The sequence below is a fragment of the Triturus cristatus genome, chromosome 9, assembly GCF_964204655.1.
Source record: "Triturus cristatus chromosome 9, aTriCri1.1, whole genome shotgun sequence".
Classification (NCBI taxonomy): Eukaryota; Metazoa; Chordata; class Amphibia; order Caudata; family Salamandridae; genus Triturus; species Triturus cristatus.
Genome location: NC_140592.1, coordinates 782,856,545 through 782,878,744, shown reverse-complemented (window position 1 = coordinate 782,878,744; position 22,200 = coordinate 782,856,545). Strand labels below are relative to the sequence as shown.

Genomic DNA, 22,200 nt, shown 5'->3' with positions numbered 1-22,200 from the left:
CAATGCATTTTACTTTGTTATTCCAAACAAGGGTATTAAAACCTGGAGGCTCTGAATTCAGCTAATGAAGGATGACAATTCTCACAAAATGAGATATGGCTAAATTTTGATATACAATCCTGTTGATGTGCTAAATGACTATATTTGGTCATTTAAATTTCATTATTGTTTATTGGAAAGAATATAAAACATTATACATTGTAGTGTACACACCTTATTTAAAGTACTCTGTGTAGTTCTACTTTGTCAAAAACACAGATTCATTCCAATATTAAAAGTATAAAAGACTATCTCATACCTGTTCACTCATAAAACAAATGTGATCACAAATAACAAAGCAATGAAAACAAAATATTTAATATAAATATTTAGACAGTATTTACATTTTGGTCAAACATGGTTACTTCATTAAAAAACACCATAGTCACATTTTAAACTGTAACCTAAAATTAATTCAAGTTACTTGGCAAATTGCTTATAAATAATCAATGCATAGATGTTTTTTTGTACAGGTCTTATCACCAAAACATTTGGTAGAGAAAAGGTACGTTCAGATATTTTACAAGGAAAACAAGATTAAAACTGTATTTTGTTCCCATCATTCCAGGACAATTTTGCAAGCCTCAAGCGTAATACCTAGACCTGGGTAAAATTTACATTATGCTGGCAAAATTCCAGAATTTTGGGCCAGGAGAAATAACTTTAACTTTTGATGCAATTTCATGTAATGTTTGCATGTGAGAAATTGATTAGTGCAGAGTTATGTCGCTGAGAGATGTTTTATATCAGTCTCCTGCAGTATCTCGCATGATTTTCTACACTATGTATGCTCTCAAATGAAAACATGTGAGATTCCGACAAACCACATTTTGTGCTAAAAGAGTAATTTTGTTAAAATAAACACACAATTTTGCACACCCTTAGTTAAAAGATTTGCTTTTGAACCCTATTGAGTGAAGTTTGGTATTAAGTCACCATATATATGTATTCTTACTCCACTAAAGGCCTAAAATAAAGGCACGTTTAGAGGTTCAGAGGAATATATTGGGTATCCAAGTGGAGGATCAGCGGCTTGCACAGTTAGGTTCCTTAAAAGTACTGGATGAGCTTGTATGCTGTATCGTTCTTCATCATCATTTGTGGCATATAAAAGTTCCCAGGAAAGATTTGCCCATTGACCTCTGACAGCTTCTGCATTCAACTTCCCAACCTGCACCAATAGTTCCTGAAGGGTGAGCACTCTCCCTGTGAATACTCCCTGAAAAATGAAGAATGATCGGTCATTCGAAAGATTGGTGTTCATCAATATTAAAAAAACATTCAAATAGCAATAAACTACCACTGAAAAACACAACATTTGAAATCTCCCTATGCACACAACTTTCAATTGGTCCATCTACAACTTTAAACCCATTCTTTTGATATTGGTATTTCTTGGTAAATTGCTTCTTTCCACTCTAACTCAATTGTCTATCAGGGATGTACTAAGTTATAAAATTAGAAATCTACAAAAGGTATAGGTTTTTATAAATTTGCATGTTGAATTCAGAATATTAACTTTGTTAAAACAGTTATCTAGAATTGGGTTAACTCCAAAAAGTCACAGAGGAGTATGCAAAGGTAAACCATGCAGCAATTATATATTTTGTAGGCAGCGTGACCATTTGCTAATCCAAACAATACACTGCAACACTGATTACAGTACTAGTGTATATTCTTACCTCTTTAAATGCACTGTAATGGAACAAGTGAATGCAAATGATATGTTCTGTACCAAACTACCTTTATCCTAAATCAGGATATTGGCCACCTTGATTATGTTATCTGTTTCTTAAAGGTTCTCCAGAATATGCCAATGAAACCAAGCTCCATTTTGAAGAGTTTAGTATGAAAACTATTATTGGGTGATAAGACCCAAGCAGTCATCAAAACCACCCACTGAAAAGCTTAGAAAGTAACAGGATTTTACAATTCATTATATGAACAGAGTATTTACCGCTGGTAAAGCTCTTTCTGGCGTATACTCCATCTAACTGCATAGTCCTCACATTGTCAATACCCCAAGGTGCCAGACTGGATCAAGTGATGTTTCGAATCATTGCTCCCACATGCCTCTAAATAGTGTTGTCTGGCTCAGTCCTGCCCTAGAAGTGATGATGGAGCCATACAGAGGTGCGACCCTCAAGCATGGATGTCAGTCTCTTTTGGAATCTGTCTGTGCCTTTGGATGCTAAACTTTTTTAACTGATCAGGTACGACTGCGTGCAGATGTCTAGTCTAGAATCTTTTTGGGATGGTGAAGTCCATTCTACTAAATTAGGATGATCGAAGGTGGTGAGGATTCTGCAGTTAGAGTATCCACCTTAAAAACTATAACCAAAGGTAAATAACTTGTTCTTCTGATGGATACTCCTAACCCCAGATTCCTCACCTTGTGATTACATAACAAAGCAGTACCTCCTCTGGTGGTGGGTCTGTGGAAGGGCTCAAACCAGAAGATCCTGCAGAACTGAGTGGGCAAAATGCCCAAGCTTGTGGACCTTGCTTTCTAGGCAGTAGTGCTTTGTGAACATAAGAAGTGACACCTATGTTGCAGCCTGACAAATATTCAGAACAGGCACTCGCACTCCGTGTGCCAGCATAGGCTTTTGTCAAATGAACTTGCAGACCTTCTGGAGGCTGTTTCTTGACCAATACGACACATATCTTCCATCCAATGGTCTTAAGTATGAAGGATGTAAAGATTCAAGGCTCTTTTGGGATCCAAGCTATGGAATTTGACCCCTTTTTTTTGGGCACAGGCAGACCATAGAATCCCAAAAGGGTAATTCTCCGATGTAAAAGGGATTCACAACGTTTGGCAAAAACACTGCTGTAGTTTGCAGCATCAATTTGCCTGGAAAAAAGGTGATGTTTGGTGGGTAATCAGACAGAGCCTGTGGCTCACTCACATGATGAGCTGAGGTTATTGCTATGAGGAAGACTTTTGAGAATGGGTCTGTGTGACCGGAATTACACCAGGCCCGGGACATAAAGATGTAATTTATATAGAACTGAAGTAAGCTACGGCACTGTAAGCTTGTCTCAACTAAAGATCTATTTGAATTGAAAGAGTTTATAATGCTACACAGAAGCTATATATTAACCAGAAGGAATGAAAGGATGTGTAAATTGAGATGTCCCATTAATTCCTCAGTCTTATCCAGCTTTACTCACACCCTAATTACAGGGGCTTTGTTGAACAGTATCAATGGGATACCCTAATTGGGCGCTGTGACAACTGTTAGACCTGGCACCTTGGCGCGAGTCTCCCTTCCACTTTTTGTCGCTGTGCCTCATGTGTTTTGCTGGTGTTATTTGCTCAGAGCACTGTGCCACTGCCAACCAGTGCCACAGTGAAAGTGCTCCCTATTTAAAATGTATATGTTGGTTGGATTCCATGATTGGTTTATTTTATTTACTGTCAGACCCCAGTAAAGTGCACCAGGAGGTTCAGGGCTTGTAAATACAAATGCTGCTGGTGGGCTTGCAGCACTGGTTGTGCCACCCACAGAAGCGGCCTGGTAAAATGTATCTAAGGTCTGCCATTGCAGAACCTGCGTGCAGTCTGGTACTGTCATGCTGACTGGGCAAGTGCACCCACTTCCCAGTCCTTAAACCTTCCCTTAACTCCATATTAGTCACCCCTATGGTAGGCCCAAGGGCGGGGTGCATTGTAAGCATTAGGTAGGACAAGCCCTGATGTGTATGGCATGTCCTAATAGTGAATTACAGCCATTTTCGTTTTTCTCTATTGTAAGGCTACCTGTTCTCCATAGGCCAGAATGGGCTGTTAGAATTGTTACATCCTATGATCCTAACAGACCCAGGGAATATGGTAGAAATTCGAGTTTAGTATGGCTGAACTCAGAATAATAAAATACATCTTTTAGTAAAGTTTAATTTAATATTCTGCGTTTGCAAATACCACTTTTAGAAAGTTGGTATTTGCTTGCCTGACCATTTCAGCCCGCCTCTGCTATGATGTGCATCTGCCGGTCTGGTTGTATGAGTGACAGGGCTGGGGAAACCCAGAGGGGCAGGGCTAGGTAGCCTGGTGGTGAATAGGAAGATTGGCAGTCAGATGGGTGGGAGGAGTACACCTGGGCTCTGAATAGGGTTGTGCTCTGCTACCACAATGCTGGCTCCACCTCCTGCGGAGCGGCTGATGTCTCTGCCCTGCACCCTGAATAGAAATGCAGAGTCATGTCAACAGAGTGCTCAAGAACTGGTTTGGACTGGGCAAAGGACCCTCTACCTCAGAGGAACAAAGGAATTAGGGGTATAAGTATTGGGACCCTGCTCCCAAGAAAATAGATCCTGCTGTAACATGAAGAACCTCTGCCAGAGGAGAAGGAACTGGGAAAGCTGTAGGAGGAGTACTGTCCCTGACCTGGGGGATTGGCCTGCAGTGGTTGCCTTGCTGCTGAAGGAGAGGAGAAAGACTACTAAAGACTGCTTCAACTTGTGCTTTGAAAAGATCTCCAAGGGCTTGAACTGAGCTTGCCCCCTGAACGAAGTCCCAGGACCAGTGGACTTCACCCCCAGAGTCTTTTGGAAGTGCCTGCTGCTCTTGTTGGGCCTTCTGAGGGACTGCGTGTTGCAAGGAGCTGGAAGCGCGACGCAAGGAAGAGAAGCGTGCCGCCGTCGGAGCTGTTGCCGTCGCATCTCGCAGAGAGTGTCGCCGCCGTGTCGCATCTAAGGTACATTGACTTCAAGTGTCGCATTTAAGAACTTAAGAAAAACTAAGCAATCTTCTACCAACTAAGCAACCGTATTGTGTATTTTTAATCGTTTAATGGTCTTGTGATAATCCTATATAAAGAATCCTTATTTTTTAATATAAATACCTGTGTGGTGTCCATTTGTAGTGTTGTCACTTGGTTACTGTATGTGTTCACAAATGCTTAACCTATAACGCTCTGAGATAAGCCTTGTCTGCTCGCGCCAAGCTACCTAGAGGGTGAGCAGGGGTTGTTTTAGTAGTGTAACCTCTTACCCTGACTAGAGGAAAGGTTCCCTGCTTGTCACAAGTACCTACCTGTGCCAACCAGAGAACCCGGATTCTAACATTGGTGGTCAGCGGTGAGGATTCTGGACTTGCATTTGTGACTCATGTACAGTGATTGGTGAACACTACTTACTGAGTGCAGACCTTAAACACAACCAATACTTGTTGGTAGATTTCTTTTTGGGACTTTCTATTTTTGAGTACTGCCAAACTTAACCATGGTGGAGAAAGCAGCATCCATAGTCTCTGTGAATACTGAGTTGGAATGGGAAGAAGAGAAATTGGAAAACTACACTGCCAAGCAGCTGAAATCCTTTTGCAAAAAGTTTAAAGTTTCTACAACTGGATGTAAAAACAAGGCAGAACTCTACAAGGCGCTGAGGGCCTGGGTAGAAGCAAGGAATGCCATTGATGATGATAATGCAGAGGAACAGTTAGATGGGCCAGAAGGTCTAGGTGGAAGGAGAACCCCTTCCCCTGCTGGTAGCTGTGTTTCTAGCCACAGTCTATCTCCAGAGGAGCTGGCAGATAGAAAAGAGTGTAGGATGCATGAATTGGAGCTGGCCAAGCACAAGTTAAGTGGGCAGTTAGAATTGGAAATGCAAAGTAGGAAGTTAGCCCTGGAAGAAAAGAAGCTGCAATATGAACATGAAAAAGATTTGAGGGAGATGGAGCAGAAAGCCCAGAATTTAGAAAAAGCTCCCTCTGGTGGCAGCACACAGTCAGTGCAGGCGGAACCAAGAGCATACATACCCAAAGATGTAGTGAAAGAATTTTCAAAAATGATGACATAGTGCAGTGGTTTAAGACTTCTGAGGTAGCCATGTCTTCCCACCGGGTCCCTGAGAAAGATTGAGGAGCGGGGTTGTGGGGACGGTTCCTTAGTGAGGGGCGGGATACACTGCTGGATTTGCCTTCAGATGATTATAATTCCTATCCCCATATGAAGGCTGCTTTGATGTCTAGGTATGGGTTGATCCCTGAGTTGTATAGGCAAAGGTTCAGGGGTTGCACCAAGATTCCAAACAGTACATATGTTGAGTATGTGACTTTTTTCTTTTTTTGCAGAGCATTGGATGGTTGGGTGAAGGGTAGCCAAATTAATGATTTTCAAGGACTTCTTGATTTAATGGCATGGGAGCACTTGTCCAGTAATTGTTTTCCTGAGCTACGCCTGATTGATAGTAGGCTGACTAACCCTAGGAAGCTTGCTGAGGAGGCAGACCGCTGGGTCAGTACCAGGGTCCACAAGGGTCAAGTGGGAGATTCCGCCACAGGTGGGTAGGGTCCCCAGCAGAAGAGTGGGGGGGACAAGGGTAAACAGAGGGAGTTCCAGAGGAGGCCCCAAAGTAATCCCCAAGGGAACCAAGGGAAAGGTTCTCAGCCTCCCCCACCACAGAAACCGACCGGGGCCCCGACAGGTACACCTGTTCAGAAGGGGCCCATCAAATGTTACAAGTGTGGTAACATGGGGCATTTTGCCTCTGATGTGAAGTGTCCATTATTTGGTAAACCAGCACCCACTGGTGCTCCCTCCCGGCAGGTGACTAGTGTAGCACTGGGGGAGGAGATGGGTGTCCAAGGTGGGTGGGATCCCACAGAGATGTCCCTTGTCTCATTAGGAGACTGTGAAGTGGTCCCCCAAACCCAGCTGCCTGAGAACACTAAAAAATACAGGCAGTGGGTGACCATAAATGGCCATAGGGTTGAAGCTCTCAGAGACACAGGAGCCAGTGTGACGGCTGTGAAGCGCCACCTGGTGTCTCAGGAGTAGGTTGTCCCAGGAGCATTCTATCCGGTGGTTGCCGCCGACAACACCGAGAGTCACTGCCCAGTGGCTCAGGTTCCCTTTCAGTGTTTGGGGGTCTCTGGTACTCTTCAGGTAGCTGTGAGGCCCGCCATGCCTTTAGACTGTCTGTTAGGGAACGACTTGGAGAGCTCACCTTGGGCTAAGGTGGAGCCGAGTGCTCACCTGGAGATGTTGGGTATGCCGGATTGGGCGTGTGTCACCACACGGTCCATGGCAGCCAGTAGAGGTACTCAAGAGGTCCTGGAGCCTGAGAGGGAGGGCCAGGGACCGGCCTTAGAGAGAAGGAGCAGGGGGCGCGGGAAACCGGCTCCTGAAGTTCCCACGGTTCAGGAGGAAGCAGACCTTGAGGGGGATGCCCTGGAACCTACAGGGGAACAGATAGCTGAACTGGGGGACCTGCCTGAGCTGACCCATTGGTAGCAAGAAGGAGGACCCTCCAGGGAAGAGTTCTGCAGGGAGCAGAAAGAATGCCCTTCTCTTGTGGGTATGCGGCAGCAGGCTGCAGACCAGGCCAACGGTGATCAGTCCGGAACACATTTCATTTACGGGGAGAACGACCTCCTGTATTCTGAGCCTAAGGTTGCTGAGCCAGGGTCAGCCCGTGTGCTGGTGGTACCCCAGCGCTTCAGAGCCTTCCTACTGGGGCTGGCTCACGATGTACCCTTTGCAGGACATTTGGGGCAGGACAAGACCTTTGAAAGGCTTGTCACCCACTTCTTTTGGCCCCAAATGCGCAGTAGTTCAGACACTCACTGCAGAACATGCCAAACTTGCCAGGCAAGTGGGAAGAGTGGAAGGAAGCAGAAGGCTCCACTTCAACCATTCCCTGTGGTCGGTACCCCCATTCCAGCGAGTGTGGATTGACATTGTAGGGCCACTGGACCCCAGGACAGCGATGGGCAATAGGTTCATCCTGGTCCTGGTGGACCATGCCACCCGGTACCCGGAAGCCATCCCTCTGAGGACAGTGACGGCCCCCGTGGTGGGACGTGCGCTGATGGGAATTTTCTCCCGAGTGGGATTCCCTCTAGAGGTGGTATATGAAATCCCTTTGGCAAGAGTGTGGTGTAACCTACAAGTTCACCACACCTGACCACCCCCAAGGAAATGGGTTGGTTGAGAGATTCAACCGAACCCTCAAAGGCATGATAATGGGCCTGGAAGGACCCATGAGGCGTAAGTGGGACGTCCTCTTACCATGCCTTCTCTTTGCCTACAGAGAGGTGCCACAGAAGTCTCTAGGGTTCAGTCCCTTTGAGCTTCTGTACGGACACGCAGTGAGAGGACCTCTAAGTCTGGTCAAGAAAGGCTGGGAGCAATATCCCAGGAAACCTCCCCAGAATGTATATAGCTACATGCTGGCCTTCAGAAACCAGACTAGGCGTTTCAGGGAACTTGCTGAGGCAAACCTGGAAGCCAGCCAGGAGGAGATGAAGCGGTGGTACGACCGGATTGCCACTCTGGTAGAGCTTCAGCCTGGACAGAGGTTATGGGTCTTGGCCCCCGTGGAGCCCTGTGCGCTCCAGGATAAGTGGACTGGTCCCTTCGAGGTGGTGGAGCGCAAGAGTCCGGTTACCTACTTGGTGGACTTGCGGTCTCCAAGAAACCCCTTAAGGGTCCTCCATGTCAACCGCCTCAAGCCCCACTTGGAGAGGTCCCAGGTGGGCATGCTCTTAGCGACAGATGCTGGGATGGAGGAGGAGACCGAGCCTCTTCCTGACCTCCTGTCAGTCAAGGAGCAAGATGGGTCAGTTGATGGTGTCATCCTCTCTTCCGCCCTGACCCCTGAGCAACAGAATGATTGTCGCCAGCTGCTGGGACAATTTTCTGATCTGTGTTCCCTGGTTCCCGGTGTCACTGATTGGTGCGTCCATGATGTGGACACTGGGGATAGTACACCTGTGAGGCACAAGGCCTACAGGGTGACTGACAGGGTAAGGGCCTGCATCAAGGAGGAAGTCTCCAAGATGTTTGCCCTTGGGGTAATTGAGTCCTCAAGCAGTCCTTGGGTCAGCCCAGTGGTCTTGGTCCCAAAGGCTGCAGCGCTGGGAGCCACACCCGAACTCCGGTTCTGTGTGGACTACAGAGGACTCCATTCGGTCACCAGGACTGACGCACACCCCATCCCCAGAGCTGATGAGCTCATAGATCGGCTAGGGGCTGCCAACTACCTCAGCACGTTTGATTTAACGTCTGGGTACTGGCAGATCGCCTTGACCGATGGGGCCAAAGAGAGGTCAGCATTTTCCACCCCTGATAGGCATTACCAGTTCCGGGTTATGCCCTTTGGGATGAAAAATGCCCTTGCCACCTTCCAGAGGTTGGTCAACCAGGTGTTGGTTGGGCTGGATTCGTTCAGTGCAGCCTACCTGGATGACATCGCAGTGTTCAGGTCCACGAGGGAGGAACACCTGCGCCACCTCTGGGAAGTGTTGATGGCGCTGCGGAGGGCAGGCCTCACGATCAAGGCGAGTAAGTGCCAGATGGGGCAGGGTTCAGTGGTGTACTTGGGGCACCAAGTGGGGAGTGGCCAGGTGACACCCCTTCAACCCAAGATAGAAACCATCCTGAATTGGGAGTCGCCCAAAACCCAGACAGAGGAGAGAGCCTTCCTAGGTCTCACCGGGTACTACAGGAGGTTTGTCAAGGGGTATGGAAACATTGTTGCCCCCTTGACAGCGCTGACTTCAAGGAAGCAGCCCAGGAATGTGATTTGGACCGACACCTGTCGGAAATCTTTTGAGGCCCTGAAAGCTGCTATGTTGGCTCCCAACTTCTCCAAAGAGTTTATCGTTCAGACAGACGCTTCAGAGCATGGTGTGGGGGCTGTTCTTTCACAGATTAATGAAGAGGGCCTAGATCAACCTGTAGCCTTTATTAACAAGAGGTTACTACCACGGGAACAGAGATGGAGTGCTATTGAGCGTGAGGCATTTGCTGTGGTCTGGGCACTGAAGAAGCTAAGACCCTACCTGTTTGGGTCTCACTTCCGGGTTCAGACAGACCACAGGCCCCTCAGATGGTTGATGCATATGAGGGGTGACAATCCAAAGCTGTTGAGGTGGTCCATTTCCCTACAGGGTATGGATTTCACGGTGGAACATCGCCCTGGTACAGATCACGCCAATGCTGACCGTCTGTCCAGATTTTTCCGCCTTAGTGATGAGGAACTCCCTGGGGCAGGGTAGTTCTCCCCACTTTTCAGCTGGAGGGGGACACGTGTTAGACCTGGCACCTTGACGTGAGTCTCCCTTCCACTTTTTGTCGCTGTGCCTCATGTGTTTTGCTGGTGTTAGCTGCTCAGAGCACTGTACCACTGCCAACCAGTGCCACAGTGCAAGTGCTCCCTATTTAAAATGTATATGTTGGTTGGATTCCATGATTGGTTTATTTGATTTACTGTCAGACCCCGGTAAAGTGCACCAGGAGTGCCAGGGCTTGTAAATACAAATGCTGCTGGTGGGCTTGCAGCACTGGTTGTGCCACCCACAGAAGCGGCCTGGTAAAATTTATCTAAGGTCTGCCATTGCAGAACCTGTGTGCAGTCTGGTACTGTCATGCTGACTGGGCAAGTGCACCCACTTCCTAAACCTCCCCTTAACTTCATACTAGTCACCCCTATGGTAGGCCCAAGGGCAGGGTGCATTGTAAGCATAAGGTAGGACAAGCCCTGATGTGTGTGGCATGTCCTAATAGTGAATTACAGCCATTTTCTTTTTCACTATTGTAAGGCTACCTGTTCTCCATAGGCCAGAATGGGCTGTTGAATTGTTACATTCTATGATCCTAACAGACCCAGGGAACATGGTAGAAATTCGAGTTTAGTATGCCTGAACTCAGAATAATAAAATACAACTTTTAGTAAAGTTTAATTTAATATTCTGCGTTTGCAAATACCACTTTTTAGAAAGTTGGTATTTGCTTGCCTGACCATTTCAGCCCGCCTCTGCTATGATGTGCATCTGCCGGTCTGGTTGTATGAGTGACAGGGCTGGGGAAACCCAGAGGGGCAGGGCTAGGTAGCCTGGTGGTGAATAGGAAGATTGGCAGTCAGATGGGTGGGAGGAGTACACCTGGGCTCTGAATAGGGTTGTGCTCTGCTACCACAATGCTGGATCCACCTCCTGCGGAGCGGCTGATGTCTCTGCCCTGCACCCTGAATAGAAAGGCAGAGTCATGTCAACAGAGTGCTCAAGAACTGGTTTGGACTGGGCAAAGGACCCTCTACCCCAGAGGAACAAAGGAATTAGGGGTATAAATATTGGGACCCTGCTCCCAAGAAATTAGATCCTGCTGAAACAAGAAGAACCTCTGCCAGAGGAGAAGGAACTGGGAAAGCTGTAGGAGGAGTAATGTCCCTGACCTGGGGGATTGGCCTGCAGTGGTTACTTTGCTGCTGAAGGAGAGGAGAAAGACTACTAAAGACTTTGCTTCAACTTGTGCTTTGAAAAGATCTCCAAGGGCTTGAACTGAGCTTGCCCCCTGAACGAAGTCCCAGGCCTAGTGGACTTCACCCCCAGCTCCCCAGAATCTTTTGGAAGTGCCTGCTGCTTTTGTTGGGCCTTCTGAGGGACTGCGTGTCGCAAGGAGCTGGAAGCGCGACGTAAGGAAGAGAAGCGTGCTGCCGTCGCATCTCGCAGAGAGTGTCGCCGCTGCAGCATCGCATCGAGCAGAAGCGTCTCGCAACGCCGAAGAAGCGGGTCGCCATCGTAGCTGTCGCATCGAGAGAAGAGTCTCGCATCGAGGAGGAAGCGTGTCGCCATCGCAGCCATCGTAGTTGTCGCATTGCGCCGCATCCAGAAAAGCGCCTTGCATCCACGGAGAAGCGTGCCGCCGTCGGAGCCGCTGTCGTCGCATCTTGCAGAAGGGGTGTCGTCGCTGCAGCATCACATCAAGCGGAAGCGTCTCGCAACCTCTGAGAAGAGTGCCGATGCCAAGGCCGCTGTCGTCGCATCTCGTCAGGGGTGACGCCGCAGTAGCTGACGCATCGAGTCGAGCCTTCTCGCAACATCGGAGAAGCGTAACGCATCTGGAAGATCCCGTCTTTATTTCTTTTGCACCAAGAACTTCAACGCATCTGCATCGCTGCAACACTTTCGTTGCCCTGCGTGTCGCATCTAAGGTACATTGACTTAAAGTGTCTCATTTAAGAACTTAAGAAAAACTAAGCAGTCTTCTACCAACTGAGCAACCGTATTGTGTATTTTTCATCGTTTAATGGTCTTGTGATAATCCTATATAAAGAATCCTTATTTTTAATATAAATACCTGTGTGGTGTCCATTTGTAGTGTTGTCACTTGGTTACTGTATGTGTTCACAAATGCTTAACCTATAACGCTCTGAGATAAGCCTTGTCTGCTTGCGCCAAGCTACCTAGAGGGTGAGCAGGGGTTGTTTTAGTAGTGTAACCCCTTACCCTGACTAGAGGAAAGGTTCCCTGCTTGTCACAAGTACCAACCTGTGCCAACCAGAGAACCCGGATTCTAACAACAACTTATACACAACTTGTGGTAGTCATGCACTACAGGCCAAGTCTTCATAGAGATTAGTCTAAAAAGATTGTTAACCTTCCCCCACATTATGTGGGTGTTCTTCATCACTGGCTCACTCTTCTCAGTGGCTGCTTGTGTGTTGGACCATGGCAGGCTATCAAGAACCTCTTGAGGTGTATTTTGGTCATACCATTCTAGCAAAGTTGATTTGAAAGCCTTACAGATTGTGAGAGTGTACATATTAGGGTATAAGAATACGTCCCTGAATTTAAAAAAAAGTGTTCAATGTGGTTTGTCAATGTCATTTTTATCTTCACCCCTTCCATTGTGGTAAAAACAACCTAGCTACATGAGGATATACTAAAATTCCCTAGATTCTGTGTCTCACATCCGCATGTGTCTGCCCCACTACTACAATTTAATGAGGCATGAGCATTTCACAAAATACCCTTGTCCTAACCACAGCTCTATTCAGCCCTAGTCTACGGCGTGGTAAACGGACAAGTAAAATACATGTTGATGCATTCTGGATGTGTCTACCTAATGGGGACCTCCCCCCAGGTTTGGTCTTAAGAACTATTGAAGGAGACATAATGGAGCAGACAGATGGTTATCGCCAAATTTATTTGCTGTCATTTTCATGCCCACCTCATCTGTTGCTGCACAATTCTTCCAGTTGCCCTGCACAATATAAATAAGACTCTCCTTGTACTATCTTCGAACAACAAACAGTGTTCCATTATATGTCCAGTTTGAGCAAAGGGGTAAAATATCTAATAAAAGTGAGATTTCTAGTGACAGTTTTTGCATGATTTGCAGGGTCAGGGAGTGTGGGGTGTTTCGGTTTTCTGACATCACTATATGGTATTTTGGGGGCTGATGTGGGAGCGCCGCACCCACTCCTGACACGGATCAGTTATGTCAAAGCCCCAGCAGAGAAGGAGGTCAGTGATGCATTAGCACCAAAAGAGTCGGAGAGGCACCCGTAAAAAAAAGGCAGAGTCTCTCTTTTTCACTGGTGCCTCTCTCTGATGGATTCCTGCCCTTGGATCACAGCCGTAAGCAGGACAACAGGCACCATGGATTCATTTTTTGGGGGGAGTGGGGGCATATGTGGACGAGGGGGCCAGACACTCAGTTTATGGGCTGACACCCCCCTCCCTTTTTGGATGCATATTGTTATTTTAGCATTTTACTTACCCTTTGGGGAGCAACTAAGTTCCGGCTAGCTCTATTGTCCCTACCAGGGAAGGGAATATTTAGCTTTTTAGATGTTGAGCTAAGGGGCATTGTGCGACTCCCTTAGGTACATATTTATACTAGAGTGTGAGCTTGGGAAAGGGTACAGTCTCTTCTTTCCAATGGTGCCCCTCCTGAATGGATTCCTGCTCTGGGATTATGGCTATTCCGCAATCCATATGGCAGTTATCCACCACTAATCAATGCTGTTTGTATTTGGCCTGATGTTGTCATATTGTAGCTTTAGCAATTCCCTTTGACGTGGGGAATAACTGTGTTTGTATTTGGCCTGATGGCATATTGTAGCTTTAGGAAGGCGACCAATTTGTTTTTTTAGATGCTGCCACCCAGGATCTTTGTGCTGTTCCCTGGGCATATATTTCCACAAGAGGAGCACTAATGGAAACAGCTTCCACTTTTCAACGGTGCCCCTTTTTAATTGATTTCTCCTTGTGAATCATGGCCACACCACGATCGTCAGGCAGAGGGCCTTGCATAGAGGCCGGGCCGATCCTTAGAGCATATTTTAATGCATTTTGCCTTCTCTGAAGGGGCAGCACAATCGGGCAAGTATGAGTGAGTAAAAGGCGCAAGAAAGACAAGTTCTCCTGAGCCGGCAGCGTTAGGAAACGTTCATCAACCATTGGCACAATATTAATCAGGACTCAGTGTTGCAATCAGGTCGCAGGCCATGGTCGTCAATTCACCGAAATATCAGGGGTAAGTAACGGAAGTGACATCACACGTCTTTGACCTCCACTTTCACTCATACACACACATTTACATTCTCACATAAACACACTCACCCGCAAGCAGGCGCGCAACACCCATTGGACTCACAGGGCTTCAGCCCCCCCCCCCCCCCCCCCCCCCCGTGCGTGGCAGCTCGGGATGAGACACCTTCCCGGGCAAAAAAGCAGCCGCACCCGAGCACTTTACAGGTCTTTAAAAGACCATTTGCATGTTAATGAGGCCTCGCTGTTGTTTCACCCCTTCTAAGAGCCCCTGCAGCTCCACTCTGCCTATTGCTTCAAGTTCAGCCCCCCCCCGAAATTTTTGCTCAGCCCCCCCCCGAAATTTGGCTCTAGTTGCGCCTCTGCCCGCAAGCACGCACACAACATACATTTAAAGATATTTTTTACGTACCTCTGATGCCACGGAAGGGCATATTCCAGGTTATTGTAATGTATTTTTTTACACTATTAGTGATGATATATATTATTTATTCCCTATTAGTGTAATAAAAATGTGCTGCCCCATTGTTCCTGGCACTGAATGTGCGAACTCTGAGGCCAGGGGTCGCAAAGGCAGTGCTGGGAGTAGCAAAGGACAAGCTAGGAACCCAGGGGTCGCAGCTGTGACCCCTAAATGACGTCCAACTCGCAGGTGATAGGACCAGCCACATAAGTTGGATACTGTTTTTTTTTTCCGGGAGTAGTGTCGGAAGACAGATTATTACAACATTTATCAATTGAAATGCTCTTCGTTTTGGGTTCTAAATGTAAGCCAGACTGAAAGAAACACCACATTTCTCAGAATACCCTATGAATCACGTGTTATTTTGGTTAATCTCAAATTTAAAGTTTTACATATAACTACTATTCTTAATTTAATGCATTGGTCACACTTACAAAAAAAGCACACATTTTTGTCATATCCATTTTTTAATTCATTCGATTTACCATACGAATTGATGCATGGTCGGTACAGAATGAAAAAAATATCATACGCGGTTATTGGTTTTGGGTATTGTGGGTTTTTGGACATCCACAAATACTATAAATAACCGTGAAATTTGAAAAGTTTGACTAATGTAACAAACCGTAAATAACTTTGGTAAATTGGTTAAAGATGAACACGCACCTCTTTTTTCCTACTCATTTTCAACATTACTTTCTTTGAGAACTATAAGCGAGGTACACAAATGGACCCTTGCTGAACTTTTGTCTATTTTTCCAGATTGTATAGCTTTATGGGATCCCCATGGATTTCACACCCGTTTTCTCCACAAAGTGCAAGTACGTAAAACCACGAAAATAAGTAAAAATTGACTATCACTTACAAAATTGCAAAATTAGCGGTAACAATTCTTTTACCACTCTGCCAGTTCTTGGAAGCTGTGAATAGGGGGATCTTAACACAGTAAATCTTTTGTTTTTGGGAAAATTATCTGTGCATAATACTTTTTCCCCATTTTTTTTTAAAACCCTGTAGTGTGGCTGTCTCACAATAGCAGATGGCCACACTACCGACCCACTGCATTTATCGGCTATTGGCCGATACTGGGAAGGCATGAAAAGGATCCGATTTTTTTGCTTCCTCTTCTGCTCCAATTCCCCCTCCCGCCCACCTGTGATGTCAGCACGCCTCCTACTGAAGGCAGAGGAGCCAGCAGACGGGTGCTCTCTCCACAGTTTGGATGCATTTTTGGGGCCCGCATTGCCTCCCCAGATTTCAGGGAGGCATAGTTGGATCTGAATCTTTGCCCAGACAGTATGATCATGTTTACTTATCACAAAATAATGAAGTAATAACATCATAAAATGTGCTGTATTACGGCGCATAATTTGCCTTTTCTTGCAGCATAATTTAGTCAAACCTGTTACATAATTTGATGTTCTCCTGCAGCATAATTCCAGTGACTCTGGTGATAGCGCTGAGTTTTCACAAGGAGCACACCTGTGCACAAAGTTGCAGAGGTTACTATTAGAATGGAGGCTTCTTGAGATTAAAGGTAGATTTCTGCCTTCACGAAATTACTTTTATCTTGGTGATAGTCCAGCAGTTCCTGCAACAATAAAGTTTTGCAGAAGTCATGACAAACGTATGCTGTGGTATTGGCTCTTTGGGGAACCGGCAGCTGGATTGCAAAAGAGAAGCACGTTTTTTTTTTTATTTACTGTTGCACACATCTTGCATGCGGACACACCCACAAACTAATTTAGATCTATAGACTGCCTTCTACGTATGACAATGTTTTAGAAGTAAGGTTTTAGCCAATCAATAGAGGTGGTGTCTCGGTGTATGACTGCTACCCAGGCCTTAACTCAAGTAACGAATGACAGCTCTGAAGGAGGATCAGAAACTAAGTCAGCATCTGAGGGATAGAAAAAGGAATCAAAATCTGAAAGCAATTTTTGGGTTGATGGAGTTCCTTCCGATGACTCTACTTCCAGCAATTCTTAGGCACATGGTCCTAAGAATGTGATGTCCCTTTGCTAGCACAGTCTATGTAGCGAAGCTACCGTAGCAGGGTAGAGCAGTTCAAAGAGCTGTGGCAAGAACAGAAGGAGTGCCCCCTTGGCAGACCCCCAATTTAGTGCAACATCAAATTCCCCCAATCACTGGAGAAGCTGGATGTAAAGTCGATACTGCTCATTTTTTGCCAGATGACTATGTTCATCTCTATTTGGATGTTGAGTTCCTTGAGAAAATTTTGCATAAAACAAATCTGTGTGCAGAATAATTTCAGAAAGAGCATAGAAGCACTCTTGGGGCTCATTCTAAGGCACACCGGTGGACTCCCACTTCATTGAGAAGCTGAAGCCATTTTTCAACCTCATTCTCAACAGGAGGTTAGTACACAAACCAAGCTCACATTCTAGTCTAGTCGGTTCTTACTATTGCAGTGTATGCTGTATTTCAATGATATTGAAAAATTTCCTAGCTAGCGTAACGGAAAGTTTCATTTCTATTAAGGACTCAGAGGCGAGGATTATGCTTTTCTTTCTTCACTTTATTGGCAGCAGCCCTTCAAAGTCAAATAAACTAACATTCCCATGAACCATAGGGAATGAACACAAAAAATCTTAGCGTGTCCAAATTGTAGAGTGTGCTCATCTGTGCACCAATCAGGAGTCCCCAGCGAAATGATAGTCCTCTGTTTGTGGCAACCCTTCCTCTTTCGTCGCTCGGTCAGCTTCGAATTCACCTCAGCAATCTTGTTTGTTCGAATCTCCTGGAATCATAAAATAAGGCGTAAGCGATAGTAATGGCTAAGGAAAAAACCCTGCGGAAAAAGGTTGACAAACTTATGCAAACAAAGTCGCAGAATGTCACGTAAATTCATTACTTACTCCTATACGAGGGAGGGAAGACAACGCAGATGTACCCTGGGTGGGATAATCCTCGCTTCCGAGTCCCTAATAGAATTGAAACTTTCCGTTACGCTAGCTAGGAAATTTTTCATTCTATGTCAGGACCGGAGGCGAGGATGATGCTTGTTTAAAGCTTGCTCACTACCAGATGAGCCATGTCAATAACCAGTTTGAAATAAAACCGCTTCAAGGTGGAGTCTGAGGACCAATCCGCTGCATTAAGGATGTCCTCCAGATGAGCTCCGAGGGTAAAGGCCTTGGAGGCCATCGCTCCTCTTGTTGAATGGGCACCAAAGATTCTCAAATCTATGCCTGCTTCCTGCATAATCCACCGAACCCAACGTGCAATCGTGGGGGAAGACATCGCTTTATGGGGTTTCTTGAGAGCAATAAGCAACTGCCGTTCCCCCGGAGGTCTCAACTCCTCCATCATCACCTCCTAGGCTTTGAGGCATGCCACAACACAGAGTTTAGGAGAATCAGGGAAAGCAGGGTTGGAGACAGTCGTAGTTCCACACTTAGTGCACCTACGAATGGTTAAAGTGACCCCAGGAGAAAAAACCCGACCAGAGACGTCCAAAGCTCTGACATCAGAGACCCTCCTGCAGGAAATTAGGCATAAAAGCATGGCCATTTTAGCCGAAAGCTCTTTTCTGGACAGAAATCTATTTGGTTGTCAAGATTGAAAAAGGTTCAACACTCTATTGACATCCCATAACTGGGAATACCGTGGCTCAGGGGGCAGAGACAGGCGTATACCCCTGAGGAGTCTACAAACCAAGGGATGTTCCCCAACCGGGGTCCCATCCATCAAGGAATGACCAGCCGAAATGGCAGATCTGAAGGTGTTGATGGTTCTATACGCAAGACCCTCCTCTGCTAAGGAAGCCAAAAAATTTAAGACAGCTGTCACATCTGCTGCCACGGGATTGAAATTCCGTCGCAGACACCATAGTCTCCATGTAGATCGATAACGCTGGACAGTGCTGTCTGCCCAAGCCTTGGCCAGGATGACTCAGCCGCTCCCGAAAGGCACGGGACGGACCATCGTCCCCTGTAATCCGCCACGCCATTAGTGTCAGGGAGCCCTGTTCGATCAATGGGTGAGGACGGCCTTCCGGATTCAGAAGAAGAGCCGGAAACGGGGGGATTCGGATTGGAGAATCCCAGGAAAGTTCCAGAACTGGAAACCAGACTTGATATCTCCAAATCGGTGTGATTAAGACAATGGCCGCTCCCTGCCGGCGATCCTGGGCTGAAACCCGGGTTATCATTGTGAACGGTGGAAAAGCATAGCCCGCCTCGCTCCTCCAATCCTGAAGGAACGCATCAGTCTGTTCCGCTAGAGGATCCGGCCTCCAACTGTAAAACCGGGTAAACTGGTAATCCAGGCAGGATGCAAAGAGATCGATCGAGAAAGGCCCCCAAATGTTCGGAAGGTCTGAAAACACCCGTGGGTGGAGCTTCCAGAGACTTAAGTCGTGGAAGTGGCAAGAATGGAAGTCTGGCACTTGATTCTCCTGGCCGGGCAGGTATTCTGCCGTGACCGAGATTTGTCGATCCAGGCAGTATTGCCAGAGGTTCGCCGCTAGGTCCGAAAGTGCTCGCGAGCGAGTGCCCCCCAAGATGGTTTACATACCGAACCGTGGAAACATTGTCCATCTTGAGAAGGACACATGAACGAACCAACTCTCTGGTCCAGCACTTGATGGCGAAGGACCCCGCCAAATGCTCCAGGCAGTTGATGTGCAAACGCTGTTCCGACGGGGACCAGACGCCTCCCGTGGTGAAGTCTCCACACCTCGCGCCCCATCCTGACCTGCTCGTGGCTGACTCTATAATGATATCGGGCGCGGAACCAAAGATGGCTCGTCCATTCCAAGCCTCCATGTGCGACAGCCACCACTGGAGTTCTTCCCTAGTCTCTAATGTCAGGGCCACCTTGAAAGAATAAGGGCGACCTCTGCAGAGATGTTCCGCCTTGAGGCACTGTAAAGCTCTGTAATGGAGCGGCCCGGGAAAGATGGCCTGAATGGAGGCGGACAGAAGCCCAACAATCCGAGCCAGCTGCCGAAGGGAGATTCGAGCAAGCTTTAAGGCTCTTCGCAGTTCGTGACAAATCTTTGTCAGTTTGCGCGCAGGAAGATCAGAAATCCAAGGAAGATTACTCTGAGAGGGCACTAGTGTAGATTTGCGCTCGTTCACTACAAATCCTAAATTCTGGAGAAGATCTACCGCGGTCTGTAGATGTCGCTACTGGGTGCCCAGATCTTGCGCCATCAGCAGAATGTCGTCCAAATAGACTGAGTCTCAAGCCTGATGCTCGTAGGCGTTCCACTGCCAGCCTCAAGACCTTGGTAAAACACCAAGGAGCGGAGGACAGACCGAAAGGAAGAGTGGTGAACTCGTAGGTTTTGCGCCGCCATTAAAACTGAAGGAATCTGCGATGAGGGGGGAAGACAGGCACTGCTAAATAAGCGTCTTTGAGATCGAGGCGCGCTAACCAGTCCCCCGGACGCAGGATGTCCCGAAGGAGGTGGATGCCCTCCATTTTGAAGTGGCGGTAAACCAGCCACTCGTTGAACTCCCGCAAGTTGATGACCGGGCGTTGACCTCCATCTACCTTGTCTACAAGAAAGAGGTTGCTGAGAAACCCTCGTGGATGCAAGATAAGCTTCCTCTATCGCGCCTTTGGACAAAAGGGCCTGAACCTCTTGGTCGATCAACCCCGCTTCTACCTCTGAAAACCGAAGTGGTCTGGGGGGGCATTTCCTGCACCGGCGTTCCCTGGAATTCGATGTGAAACCCCTTACTGTTGGCAGAACCCAGGCGTCCCCCGTGATAGAAGCCCCCATTGGGGAAAAAAATGCACCAGACGGCCCCCCACTTTTAGAAGGGAGTACACTCACCGGAAGAAACGGAGCCGCCTCCTCCTCTGCCGCCTCTGTTCTTGCCGCATCTGCCCCTGGTGGGGTAGAAGTTTCCAAAGCGGGCTTGATCTTGATATTGTCCCTGATTGGAGCCTTGTCCTCTGCTCTGATTCGGACGGCCGGACGAGCGGCCCCTACCTTGTCCGGCCCCTCTGAAAACCTGAGGTTTAAATACCTTTCTGATGGAAAACTGAGCCCGATCTAGGGAGGTGAAGGTGTTAACGAACCTCCCTAGCTCCTTGATGAAAGGCTCCCCAAAGAGGCCCCCCTGAGCTACAGGGCCCGCCTCCGTGTCCGCAAGGTCTCCTAGCTTAGGATCCGCTTTAATGAGAGACCTGCGGCGTTCTGTGGAAAGCGCGCAGTTGGCTTTGCCTAGGAACACTACTGCACGCTGGGCCCATGAGGAAAGGTGTTCAGGAGAGATTAACGAGCCCGAAACCTTGGCCTCCTCGGCCATGTCCAAAATTTTGGTAACCGGCCCCAAAATATCCAACAACTTATCTTGGCAGGCTCGCCAGGATCGATCTATACCCTTTTTCGGGTCTTTGACAAACTTTTGCAGAAAAGTCGACATTCTGGGATCAATTTCAGGAGTCGCCGCCACTTTTCCATCTAAGGTAGGGCGTGGACACTCGGCTCTAAAGCAATTGCGAATGGCAGGCTCCAGCGGTTTCCGAATCCTGCCGGCGACATACTGGGCGACTTTCTCCGAGGGGGCCCAATCAGAGGAACGTGGGTGTAACACGTCATCTGGGTCCAGCATATCTGCACACAAATTGGTGTTAGTTGCAGGAGGTTTGGAAGGGAGCCAGGGGCAGGAGCGCTCGGGGGAAGCATCCGCATCCCCTTGGTCATCTTGGTCTCCACCCGACAAAGTAGAAGGTACGGGGGAGGGATAGAATCGGAGTTCGCGGGTGTAATACAGCTAGACAGGAAAGCTTGCTTAAGGCGAGCAAAAGGATCAGAACCCACCCCCGAATCCCTGGCCCGTTTAGACGGAGGGGAATGATCATCCGAGGTAGGCTCGGTGGTGGACAAACCAGAGGCGGAAGACTGCGTGGCCCTGGCCAGTCTTTCACATGCTTGATCTATTTTTCGTGATAAGCGTTCCTCCAAGGGAGTCATGGCCAGTTCTACCGCCTTATATATAGACTCGTCCACTGCCTCATAAAAGTAGTCTCCCCAGGGAAGGGCCCCTAAGGGGTACTCTTCCCACTGTTCCTCATAAACTGATTTGTCGTGGGAGGCTTCCATCATATGAGGGAAACCGACAAAACGTCCACTAAAAGAATAAAGGAATTTATCCTCAATAAGGGTGGCTGGGAAGCAGCCAAAGTATAGGCGGGCAAAGCTCGCAATTAACAGGTCTTAAACCTTGGACCCCACACAGCCCTGGTGCAAAGGAGATATTATGGGCAGTCCGCCTAATTAGGGGCCCTGTAGTGAAACTGCTATACAGACTCTGGTGTAGCAAAGCATTTTTGGCCTAAAAAGTACTGACCCCAAAGCAGGAACACTCCCTGCAAAGCTGCCTCAAGGCAGAGACAGACCCGAGTAATCGGGCGTTCGTGGGGCGTCAGG

General features: G+C 47.6%; 1 protein-coding gene across 10 annotated transcripts in view; it reads right to left on the bottom strand.

The window, feature by feature from the left end:
• Nucleotides 1-341: 341 nt before the first annotated feature.
• Nucleotides 342-22,200, bottom strand: part of PCNX4 (pecanex 4) — a 401,845-nt gene continuing 379,986 nt past the window's right edge. For all 10 annotated transcript variants that reach the window (XM_085626158.1, XM_085626159.1, XM_085626163.1 and 7 more), the window contains exon 12: nucleotides 342-1,258. In XM_085626158.1, the coding sequence (XP_085482284.1) occupies nucleotides 1,007-1,258 (252 nt within the window). In that variant the 3' untranslated portion in view covers nucleotides 342-1,006. The remainder of the gene's footprint in view (nucleotides 1,259-22,200) is intronic.